Consider the following 11945-nt stretch of genomic DNA (forward strand, 5'->3'; position numbering starts at 1 on the left):
ATTCCATGATGTAATAGTAAATGACAATCTAACCGAAATATGAAGATTACATGAACTGTAAACACTGTTCCTTCATTTTAAATTTAGCATTGTGAAACACATTTGAATCTGTTTCAGTTACAAAGTTTTAAAAACAGATTGATTTATGATGGAACAGGGGAAAGCTCGGTCAGCAGGAAGTGACATCGTTGTGACACTACTGAGCACTCTCCTGCCCCCACCCCCCCCCCCCCCCCCCCCCCCCACAGCCTTTACCGGTGTCCCAGGATTGCTGGGATTCAACACCCAGGGCTGCATGGAGAGCGCTGGCTGCAACTCCACCACCAACGGCACCATCTTGGGCGCGAAGTACGAGGTCGTCCGCACCTGCTGCGCTACAGACAAGTGCAACCCGGTGGTCAGCGGGGCTGGTTCCGTCCAGATGTCCCTGACCGCTGCCGCTACCGCCGCCCTGGTGGCCTGTGTGTGGAGCAGCTGGCAATACTAAACACAGCAGGGCGCAGCCAGGCGGAGGTCACCCCTGCTCTAACAGCCTCTAATCACGTCCGACTTGATCTACTGTGATGATTTACAACCAAACTACACACACGCACACGCACACACACACACACAGGAGAGAGAAAGAGACCGGTTTGACGCGTTTTCAGACCACACTGTCCACTCAAACCAGTTGGACACCGGGACATAGCTAAACCCACAAACCCTAGGTTTGTGGAGCGAGTCTACTTTGCTTCCTCTTTGCGGTTGATTTTGGATTTTGATGTTGATAATCATGTGGCCAGTTCCTCATACAGGGTCTTACTCTCACACCCACGCTCCTCTGTAGAATTTGACGGCTCTGCTCAACTCTTTGTAGCACTCTTAGCCAATGTGCATGCATAAACACTGTCCTGTTTAAATTTCTGCTTTTTTTTGCTGAGACTTGGAAGCTGAACAATGTAGTGTTTAATTGACAACACTGAATTCTCGAAACCCTTCCAAGCTTGTCTTTAAAAAAATAAAAAATTGTTTCCTGTGAATATTTATCTTTTAATGACTCGGATGTATCTCTTGAAGCCTAAATGTCAGTGTGATTACAAGCCAAATGTTAAATAAAGACACCGTTTGAAACACACGTCTGTTTGTGTCCTGCTTCAGTCTCGCAGACTGCCCCTGACGTGTGCATCACAGCGCTCCACGGGAGTGGTCGTGTGACCCAATCTTCGGAACAGAGCAGCACTGACACACACAGCTACAGACAAGGGGGAGGAGCCTAAAAAAACATGAGAGACAGGGGAGACCAAAACCCTCCGTTCACAGAGCAGCACGGCCACTTGCACACTGAATGATCGCATCACACTCATACATACGGTCAAACGCAGAGCGGTTCAGACAGCGCACAATCCATTTATGCAGCTGAAAATGTAGGGAAGCCATTCAGACTAAACAACTGCACTCACTACATTCATTTGGCAGTCACTTTTATCCAAAGCAACGTACAATAAGTGGACACCGAAGGCCATGGGAACAGCTAAAAAAAAAAACACAGGTCCGATATGGTACAACACTCACTATGTAACAGTTAGCCATAGCCATGAACACATTGAGTCCGGTTCACACAGTAAGCGTAGGCCAGGTCAGAGAGTTACGGCAAGTCAATCTAGGAGGCATGACGCCGAGCTGCTACATCAAGACGGCGATGCGAGCGCTGGATGGAGATGGAAGTGTTGAAATTGCTTGCGGAACAAGACAGAAGGACTCGAGCGATGAGAGCGATCCTAGGCTGGGAGTGACGTGCGAAGTGGAGGCGGCTAGTCCGGGTGCAGTCTGAAGAGACGCGTCTTCAGGCCACGGTGGAGCTCAATGGCGCAACGTGCTGTGGCCCACCTGGGAATGGAACCCGCAACCCCTCGGCTACAGGTTGAGTTCCCTAAACCACTGGTTCTCAGTCTCTGTCCTGGAGTGCCCCTGTGTGTGTGTGTGCAGTCCACGGCCATTGTTTGTCTGGCCATCTCCACGGAGTCAAAAGACAAGCCGCTTTTGGACGCCTGAAACGTTTCGTTGCATTTGAGAGAACGTTTTGAGGACTTCCGAGGAAACACTAACCTCTGGTCAACTATACAGCAGAGATGGACGCCCGTCTGTTGCTGACCTTTTGCGGTGCTGCTAGCGCCGCCCTGGTGGCCTGTGTGTGGAGCAGCTGGCAATACTAAACACGGCAGGGCACAGCCAGACGGAGGTCACCCCTGCTCAAACAGACTGTAATCACGTCCGTCTTTATCTCATGTGATGATTTGAAGATGCACGCACGAGATTTTGAACTGGTCTGACTCCTTTTCAGACCAATGTCTATGTAAACAAACTCGATGGCAGTTTCATCACTGGAAGCAAAGTCATGACAGTTGCGTGCTGGGGCACAGTATGGGGGGAATTTAGGACCTGGGGCACCGGGGTGGTGGGGGCCCAATGTGAGATCTTCTCATCGGTCCGCAAGTCCCTGGTTATCCTTCATCCCAGTCGGTAAAGTCTGCTCTGCTTCCTCAAGGTTGATTTTTGGATTTAGACGCTGATAATCATGCAACGAACGACTCTTTACACAGTCCTTGCTCTGCCTGTAAACAGTTTAAATCAATGTTTTTGGTGTGACTTGGCAGTTAAACAGTGCATAATGTCCTTAGTGTAATCTTGAAACACTAAGTTTCTTTTTTAAAAATATTTTATACTTTTTTTACGCCCCTGTTCAGTGGGCGACAGTAGCACCAGGTCATCTACATAGAGGAGGAATTTAACTTTAATCTTATTTAGTGTTAAGCCTGCCAAGCATTGGGGAAAAATGAACAGACCACATCAAATTTTCACTTTCACAGTCTATGTGTCTGTATAAAATCTAACTTCTCATAGTCTCTCATGAACTATTGGCAAAATTTTAATTCCAAACAAAAACCTTTTCATTCAGAACATTTATTTGAAGAAAATGACAACTGACCAAAATAAATCAATTGCATTGTAATATCGACTTCTCAGTCTAAACTGATTTCCACCTGTTCCTATGTGGTGATTAAATGGGTGGAGTTCAATTTATTACCAGGCTCTGAGCTGTTGGCTACAGGTCCTTTGTGATGTCATGAAGGACCTGATGTGATGACCAATACATGTTTTAGACTCCTTGCATATCTCCTGAAGTCTGAGGCAAAGAAAAAATATTGTGTCCTGCTAAAACAGCCTTTTTGAGTCTGAGCAAAACGCTCCTTTGCCATAGAGGATCTTTTTATGTGTAATCAGGAGTTTGGGCCATTTGAAAAGCACTAACTACGCAACAATGGTGGCACTCAGTATTTAGCATTGTTGTAGTATATTTTGTGCTAAAAATAAAGCTCGAACATGGAGTTTGTTTTGACTTGGTTGGGCAATCTCAGGATGGCAACATCCTGGCCACTACAGGGCTTGGGCAAAAGGGTTAAGAAAAATCATCAATATACATTAGGTTAGTGTTAAATTTGCATGATCCAAAACCAATGACTGACTCTTGCCTTAATCTTGTCCCAAGATCCTAAACCTAATCTTTCCGTAATGTTACCATTATCAGTATTCCTAACTAACCCTTAATCTGGACCCTAAACCATGGTTCTTGCACAAGGGGTAATTTAGATTTTTCAATTAAGATGGCTGAAAAACAATGTGAATGCCATCAATTTGAGTTCACACGAAAATTGACTCAAATTAAATGTCACAGTTCCATTGCAATGGGTGAGAAACAATTCAAATATACTGAAAAAATAGTCTTAGGGCGACAAATCAATGTATAAGTTATTTTCTTTAGACAAGGAAAGAAACGTGTTGTTTGATATACAATTCGACCAAATTACTCGTAGGCATTCCTTTCTGGCGCTCATTTGTGGTAACGGGTCATTATTCCAACAATGCTGTGTTTATATAGCGCTTTTCATGACTGGCTCCAGGGTGCCCCGTCACCACCACTGATGTCCCCACTGTACTGCGATCCTGCACTTTCAGGAAGAATGACATCACTGAGAACACACATATTTAAATGTAATACTTTTATTTAGGAAATACACAGTAGTTCCTATACATCATAGTACTTCAATCACCTTTGTTTAAAAAAAAAAAAAAAAAAAAATCCAGGACATGGAAACAACGTATTAGCATAAACACGAGTGGAACTGATGCGAGAGGACATTTCATTGGTTGACACACTGAGGGAACCACAGTCTGATTGGCTGTGCACACAGGCATGACACAGCATCATTATTCCCCCATCAATCACAAATATTTCCTGGTTTGGATCATAAAATACACACACACACTGTTCTGCTCCTCAGACTTAGAGTAATGTTATAGCTGCTCACCAGGAGTGCTGATTCTGATGAAGGTAAAAATCTGACCTTTGCGATACAGGTATATCTGCATATCTCCTGCAGATAGCAAAAAATATATAAAAAGTCCCTCAGAATATTGACTCGAACTCCATCGGAATAAAAACATCAGTGGTGGTGTTAAAAAACACAAACGCGGTCCAGCCCTTGGTTTGGAGACAGGCTCACGGCCCCGCCCCCTGCGAACTGAGTGCGCTCAGAGACAGCCGACGGGCTCACGGCCCCGCCCCCTGCGAACTGAGCGCGCTCAGAGACAGCCGACGAAGGACTCGTTGTACTTGCTCAGCGGCGTCTGAGCGCTCTTCGCCGAGCGGCGCTTCTGCTTGAAGATGGGCGAGCGCAGGAACTGGGTGTCCGTGAACCGGTCCCCGCGTCGCAGTTTCCTGCCGGACAAAGGAAGGAGGAAAGTCTCGGAATACTGGCCCGGGATCAGCTGCTCTTATTAAAATTCCCCATAAATTTCCACAATTGATCAATATTTCTGAGCGCTATTGCGGTATGAATTTATCAGACTGTGTATCTGATCAGTTATCTTCATTGAGCAATATGGATATTAGCAGACTTTACGCAAAACATTAATACAGGGCAGCTGCCAATCGTACCAGTGCCCTTGTATAGGGGACAGGCTATAGGGGTGTTGAAAGGGACTGGCATGGGTGCAGGTCTTTGCTTTAGCCCAAGTTGAATCAGGTGCCTTAGTGCTGGGCTAAAACAAAAAACCTGGGCTATAGTAAAAAAAAAAAAAAAAAAAGCAACACCCCAAATTTTTTGTTTTACCACAATACTTTACATGTTCATCACCGAAATCATTGTGGTCAGGTTGCCGTGGCGACTTACGCAATGAGCGTGGGCTCCTTGTAGTCGACGGCGATGGTGGTCCGGCGCTTGCGGGGGGGGCCGGGGGCGGAGTCGGCGCCCGTTGAGGTGGAGGCGGAGCCACCGAGGGGTCGGCCCGCTGAAAACTTCCGGAAGGCTGCGTAAGAGACATTGGTCACGTCACATGGACCTGACCTGCGATTGGACCGCGCCCAGAGGCCACCTGTGCACGGGTGGGGGGAGTGGGGGGGGGGTTGAGAGAAAGCGTGTGGGAAAGGGAAGGGGGAGGAGAGTGCAGGATAGAAAGGGTGATTGAGTGAGGACTGTGTTGATTATACTGACAGCAGTGGACAGACAGTCTGAAGCATGTCATGAGTCATTATAATCATGTTATGACTCATAACATGTTATGACCCTGCACTTGGTACTGTATTCCCTCTAGGGTTTTCAACACACTTGTTCCTGGTTATGGTTATACACTTTGTTGTACGTCGCTCTGGATAAGAGCGTCTGTCAAATGCCTGTAATGTAATGTAATGTTATAATCATGTTATGAGTCGTTATACTCATGTTATGACTTCTTATAATCACGCTATGATAGTGTTGCTCCTCCTATGAGTATAAACACAGTAGAGTGATGGCCATGCAGTTAATTGTGCTCAGTTAGGCCCCGCCCCAGGGGGCGTGGCATCCACACAACCGTCCGACGGCCAAACACACGTACCCTTCCTACTCTTCTTCTCCGTGGTAACCGGGGGGCGGGTCTTCCTCCCCGTTGCCGGGGTGAGGCAGGTCGGGGCGGTGAATGCACACAGGGGGGCGTCTGCCGGACGCACCGCCGGCTCCTCCCCCGGGGTGAGAGGGGCGGGGTCAGCCTCCGACAGGAACACTTCTGACTCCGCCCCAAAGCTGAGAGGGGCCACGCCGTCGTTGGCTGCGGGGGAAGGGCGGGTCAATCGCACGTCCAAAATTATCATGTGCATTACCCATGATGCACCTGTCCCAGGGTAGGGTGCTCTGCTTTACCCATGATGCACCTGTCCCAGAGTAGGGCACTCTGCGTTACCCACGATGCACTTGTCCCAGAGCAAGTCACTCTGCATTACCCAGTGTCCCAGTGTAAGGTGCTCTGTGTTACCCATGATGCACCTGTCCCAGCATAGGGTGCTCTGTGTTACCCATGATGCACCTGTCCCACAGCAGGGTGCCCTGCGTTACCCATGATGCACCTGTCCCACAGCAGGGTGCCCTGCGTTACCCATGATGCACCGGTCCCAGTGTAGGGCACTCTGTGTTCACCTGGCTGGTTCTCCTTGTCCATGACGCTCGTGCGGCGAGGTTTGGGGTGACGGGGAACCGCGGTGGTGTTGCTTTCAGGGATCCCCTCACTCTGGGACAGATCGACAAGTCGCCCCGCCTCGGTGGACCCTGAACACAACAAATACGCAGCCAGTAAAAATCCTGCTCCAGGGGGGAATCCCAGCCTGTAGCTGCTGCATAGATTAGGGAATGGTTGCCAGATTGGGTCACGGTTGCCAGATTGGGGAATAGCTGCCACATTCGAAAAAACAGCACAGCAACAGAAGCACTGGAAATATAAATATGTCAGAAGGAGACTCACCGCAGGCGGGCCGCGGTTTTGGGGAAGCATTTTCCTCGTCCCGCCCCGGTCCCAGCGCAAGGCGGGCCCGCAGGATGGACCTCCGCTTGGACCGTGCCCTCCTGGGCGGAGTCTCTGCTCTGGCCACGCCCCCAGCGTTCGGCCGGGCCTTCCGATAGGGCTGGTAGAGACTGTCGTCCTCGTCCTGCGACGAGCTGGACTCTGAGCTCGAGGGGCTGGCTCCGCCCCCGGCCCCGCCCCCACCGGGCGTGGCCCCGCCTGGCTCCTCCCCCGCCGGCCGGCCCCCGGCCCGGAACGGGGTGAGGTGCACGGCCTCCTCGCAGTCGAAGTCGAACGTGTCGTTAGAGCCCAGGGAGGCGTTGAGCCTGTCGCCGGGCGTGGCCCTGGCCCTGTCGCCGGGCGTGGCCTTGGCCCTGTCGCCGGGCGCGGCCCTGGGCTTGGTTTTGGCGCGCTCGCGGCTCTGGGACCGCGCCCGGGGCTTGGCGTTTTCCCACGGTCTCTTCAGGGGGGCGCGGTCGGGCTTTCTCCCGCGTTCCGGTCTGGCGCGGGAAGCCGTCGGCTTCCTCTGCTGGTCCTGCTGCTGGGGGGGGGGCCGGGCCGCCTTAGGGAGCGGAGGCTCAGGGGTGGACTGCTGGGCGGGGCCAAATTCCTGGGGGAGGGGCTCGAGGTCCAGACTAAGCTCCGGCTCCCCCTGCTGGTCAGCAGCTGGTTTGGCACCCCGGCCGCCAGCCGCCCCGCCCTCCTCTGGCTCCTCCCCCTCACAGGCGAAGGGTTCCGGGAGGGCGGGGCCGTTCCTCTGGCAGAAGGAGCGACGCCCTCTCTTGTGGGCGGAGCTTCTCCTGCTCTCAGGCCGGCGTCTCGCCGTCACTGTCCTGGGCAAAGCCGCCCGCTCCAGAACCTCCGCCATGTGCAGGGGGGCTGGGGGATGGGGGGGTACAGTACAACTCAATACACACACAATACCATACACACTATACACACACAATACACACACAATACTATTCCATACACAACACTATACACATACAACTCAATACACACACAATACTATTCCATACACAACACTATACACATACAACTCAATACACACACTATACCATACACACTATACACACACTATACCATACACACTATACACACACAACACAATACACACACAACACTGCACACACTATACAATACACACACACTATGAACACACAATACACACGCTATTCTATACACACACTTATACTACGCACACATACACACTATGCTACACACACACTATTCTATACATACACTGTACTACACACACTATTCTATAGACACACGATACTATACTACACACACACACACACACACACACACACACACACACACACCTTCGTCCATTGGCTGAGATGGCTCTTCCTCAGTGCAGATGTCTAATTTGAAGGCCTCTTGGTCACAGGCAGGATCGATCCTGGACATTATACAAACACACACACACACACACACACACACACACGCAACACATGCAGAGAGAGAGCAGGGGGGGGGGGGGGGGGGGGAGGGAGAGAGAAGGAGAGAAGAGAACCATTTTACATTCATGGTTGTTCAAGACCAACAAGTCTGACATAGATACTCTCTTCCAAGGAGCAAATAGTAACAACCAGCCCGACTGCGGTCATGTTGCCTACAGTACTGATCGCCTTGGCGAGAGGACAGGTGAGAGCTTGCTCACCTGACTGGGGAGCTGGCGAAGGGTGCGGCTCCTGAATCCACACGTCCCTGCTTCGCGGGAGGACTCTGAAACAGGAGTTCATTCCTTTAATGCCAAACATCTACAGCACTGGTGGGTCTGTACAGTTAGTCACTCCCCCCCCCTGTGTTTGTGAAGCCCCGCCCCCTCACCTGTGTGTGTTTGGGAAGCCCCGCCCCCTGGTCCCGCTCGTGCAGCTTGCGTTTGAGCAGCAGCAGGTGGAGCAGCAGGGCCTGCTGCTCCCTCTTCATCTGCAGGACCAGCCCCTGCGCCTGCCGGAGCTTGGCCTTCTCCTCCTCCAGAGCGCGGGCCAGGGAGCGGTTATTCTCCTGCACGCTCTTCAGGAGCAGCGGCCTGCTGCTGCTCGCCCCTTACGCACGCACGCACACGACACACACACACACACACACACACACGCACACGACACACACACACACACACACACGCACGCACACACACACACACACACGCACACGCACACACGCACGCACGCACGCACGCACGCGCGCGCGCACGCACACACACACACACACACACACACACACACGCGCACGCACGCACGCACGACAGACACACACACACACGCACGCACGCACGCACGCACACGCGCACGCGCACGCGCGCGCGCACGCACGCACGCACGCACGCACACACACACACACACACACACACACACACACACGCAGGGTGAGACGTTATTCATATATATGCTAAAGTCTAAAAAGTTATTCCTAAACTTTGCTTTTTTTGGTAGAAGCAAACAGCCGAAGTGGAAGACAGAAAAAGGGGGAGAGAGAGAGAGAGATGAGAGAAACAGAAAGAGCGAGACAGTTCAGTGGTACGTAGAGATTGTTAGGTAGCATAACTGTAAAACGCAGTAAAATGTCCTCACTGTTTATCTTGCTCTTGTTCTTAGAGAGCCCCCTGCTGGTGGCACACGCACTCTGCAGGCGCTTACTCCTCTTCTCCTTCATCTTCTCCTTTATGTCTTCCAGACTCTGCTGGTATGACTTCTTCTGCACCCGCTCTCGAACCATTGTGACCTACCCTGAGGGGGGGGGGAAGAAAGAGAGGGGGGGGGGGGAGGGAGAGAAAGAGAGTGGGGAGAGTTGGGGAGAGAGAGACAGAACATGACAAGTTATACCAGCGTCTGCTTGTTCTTTAGGTTATAGCCAACCTCTTTATCAGGCAGCTAACATAGTTTAAGTTTAACAACATGCCTTTGAGCAATTCTACAACTAAGAAATATATATATTTTTTTTCTAAAATTTTCTTACATCAGTTCTTTTCACTGATTGCAACCGTCAGTCAATAATTATTGGTCAATTAAAAAGTAAGGAAGCATTTACCATACGTACAGGACAAGACCAATGAAAACATTAACATTTTTAGATGAGAATTGTTGGCTGGAACACTAAATCAGCATACAAGCAGATCCGAATGAGCTAACCACGACATCGAAACATTACAAAGACCATTGTAACCCAAATGGTACTGCGACGTACTTACGTCTACCCACCAGTCGAAGTGGAGTAACGTGTAACGTTACACTCGACTGCAAGAAAGCTAACCAAGTTAGCCGACCAGCAACAAAAGGCGACTCAGTCATTTGTTGATCATAACATTGGCATCAACCATTCAGCTAAATTACGTCTACTGTAAGCTAGAGGTGCGGCTCTGTACCTTAAACCACACCATTTAGCTAGCAAATGTTATAGCCAGCTAACATTAATTAGCCAATACTATATGAATGACAACAAAACGCGACACGAAACGGCATCCGTGTTCTACTGGGAAGCTTGCCATGTAGCTAACTATTAGCACAGACAAAACTTTTTTGGTCCTTGAATTAAACATGCATTTGTGGTATCACCTTACCAGTCTGGTAATCGCCGATCTGGCAAGGTATCACTTATTAAAATATTATAGAATATTATTATTATTCACAGTCCAGTATTCCGCTGCATTTCCCCTCGTTCTGTATCGTTTACATTCGAATTATGCGCTGCGCGATCTGATTGGCTATTCGGCAGCCGGAAGCCTGTTTATATGACGTCATCTTAAACATCCGCTTCACTTGCGTGTCTGGTTAAGCACCATAGAGTTGTACAGTAAATTCGAAGCAGTATAAGAGCACCTTAGCATAACAGCGGCTATTCGTTCATATTCGCAGTGTACGCTTTTTCGATGCGAGGAACCCTTGTTATAACTGATATTATAATTTAGTAAACACTTTAATAAGGAAGTGCAGCTCTGTCTCTACCTGCTCTTTGTTAGTGGTTTCCTTATCTTGTAATTCTTCACTTTGGTCAGATAATCAGATAAAATGGCAATTTGCTCTGATTTTTAGTTTGAATTGTTACTGTAATTTTTTTGCAAATGCTTTTTTGTCATGTGTTTATAAACACACACACACACACACACACACATTGAATGTTCTGATTCACAAAGTTAACTTTAATTGACTTAACATTGACTTAAATATTTAAAAAAACACAGTAACATTAGAGAACCTTTCTTCCCCCAACTCACAAAACAAGTCCCAAGCTTCCCAAACCAACCTGAATCTAAGAAAAATTATTTCCTGGGAGAGGAAAGGTGCAGCCAAAACGTGGCCACACAATGTGTAGCTGAAGGGAGAATTGCAGCCCTTAATCAGGGATTATTATGAAAAATTGCTGATTGTTTTTTGAAATGTATGATTATTATTATTATTACTAATAATAATAATAATAATAATAATAATAATAATCATCAAATAACTATTAGTTTATGTATTTACATGTACTTGTTATGTGCATATTTGTTTATATTTCATGACATGTTGAATTGTAGTTTATATACATTGAAATGTTTTTTTTTTTGTTGTGGAAATACTGCATGCCAAGAAAGCATTTTGAATTTAATTGAATGAACACTGCAACGTGCCAGCAGGTGGCAGTACAAGCTCAATTCTGCTTATTTTTTATTGTAATGATTGTTTTTTTTTTTTGTTTTTTGTTTTTTTTTCGAGATTTGTGATTTGCAGCAAATTGTTCTCCTGCCTGGCTGTTTAGGATATTAATAAATAAACTGAACAAACAGCTCATAAGTGAATGATGTGGGTGGGAGAGAATGTGTTATTTGCAGAAAAGTCCCTGTTTTTTTTTCAGGGGAATGGATGTAAAGAGTGTTCCTGTGGGCGACAAGTGACTCAATGAGTCACATACTTGGTGGTGGGGGTGGGGTCTCTGTGTGCTGGCCTCTCTCCCAAACTCAGCACTGCGCACTTGTCTCGCTTCTAAACTCAGTCCCTGCTGTGCGTGCTGGTCTCTCTGGACCTCAACGACGAATCGGGACACTGCCCCCTGAGGCCTCATTCTGCATGCACATGCAGCTCTTTCAGTCAGAGAGGCGGGTTCACAGGTCACAT

General features: G+C 48.7%; 1 protein-coding gene across 6 annotated transcripts; it reads right to left on the reverse strand.

Moving 5' to 3' along the window:
• Window positions 1–4022: 4022 nt before the first annotated feature.
• Window positions 4023–10543, reverse strand: sgo1 (shugoshin 1). Of its 6 annotated transcripts, none has more exons than XM_035428500.1 (10): window positions 10412–10543; window positions 9426–9581; window positions 8686–8903; window positions 8516–8580; window positions 8175–8254; window positions 6811–7728; window positions 6489–6617; window positions 5914–6123; window positions 5211–5346; window positions 4023–4756 (listed from the first exon to the last, which is right to left on the reverse strand). In XM_035428500.1, the coding sequence occupies exons 2-10, from the start codon at window positions 9568–9570 to the stop codon at window positions 4621–4623; spliced, it is 2037 nt and encodes a 678-aa protein (XP_035284391.1). In that variant the 5' UTR covers window positions 9571–9581; window positions 10412–10543; the 3' UTR covers window positions 4023–4620. The 6 variants fall into 6 exon arrangements, with proteins under 6 accessions (XP_035284391.1, XP_035284386.1, XP_035284389.1 ...); XM_035428495.1 differs by having other exon boundaries at window positions 5211–5412; XM_035428498.1 differs by having other exon boundaries at window positions 5211–5412; window positions 9426–9576; window positions 10412–10527.
• Between the last annotated feature and the right edge of the window lie 1402 nt (window positions 10544–11945).

The sequence above is a fragment of the Anguilla anguilla genome, chromosome 8, assembly GCF_013347855.1.
Source record: "Anguilla anguilla isolate fAngAng1 chromosome 8, fAngAng1.pri, whole genome shotgun sequence".
Taxonomy (NCBI): Eukaryota; Metazoa; Chordata; class Actinopteri; order Anguilliformes; family Anguillidae; genus Anguilla; species Anguilla anguilla.

Excerpts from the sequence above, each read along its gene's own strand:
- sgo1 (XM_035428495.1), bottom strand. The coding sequence starts at position 9,570 with ATGGTTCGAGAGCGGGTGCAGAAGAAGTCATACCAGCAGAGTCTGGAA. Across the intron at positions 8,581-8,685 it reads GGCTTCCCAAACACACACAG|AGTCCTCCCGCGAAGCAGGG; the intron begins GTGAGGGGGCGG and ends CTCCTGTTTCAG. Across the intron at positions 6,618-6,810 it reads AAAACCGCGGCCCGCCTGCG|GGTCCACCGAGGCGGGGCGA; the intron begins GTGAGTCTCCTT and ends TGTTGTGTTCAG.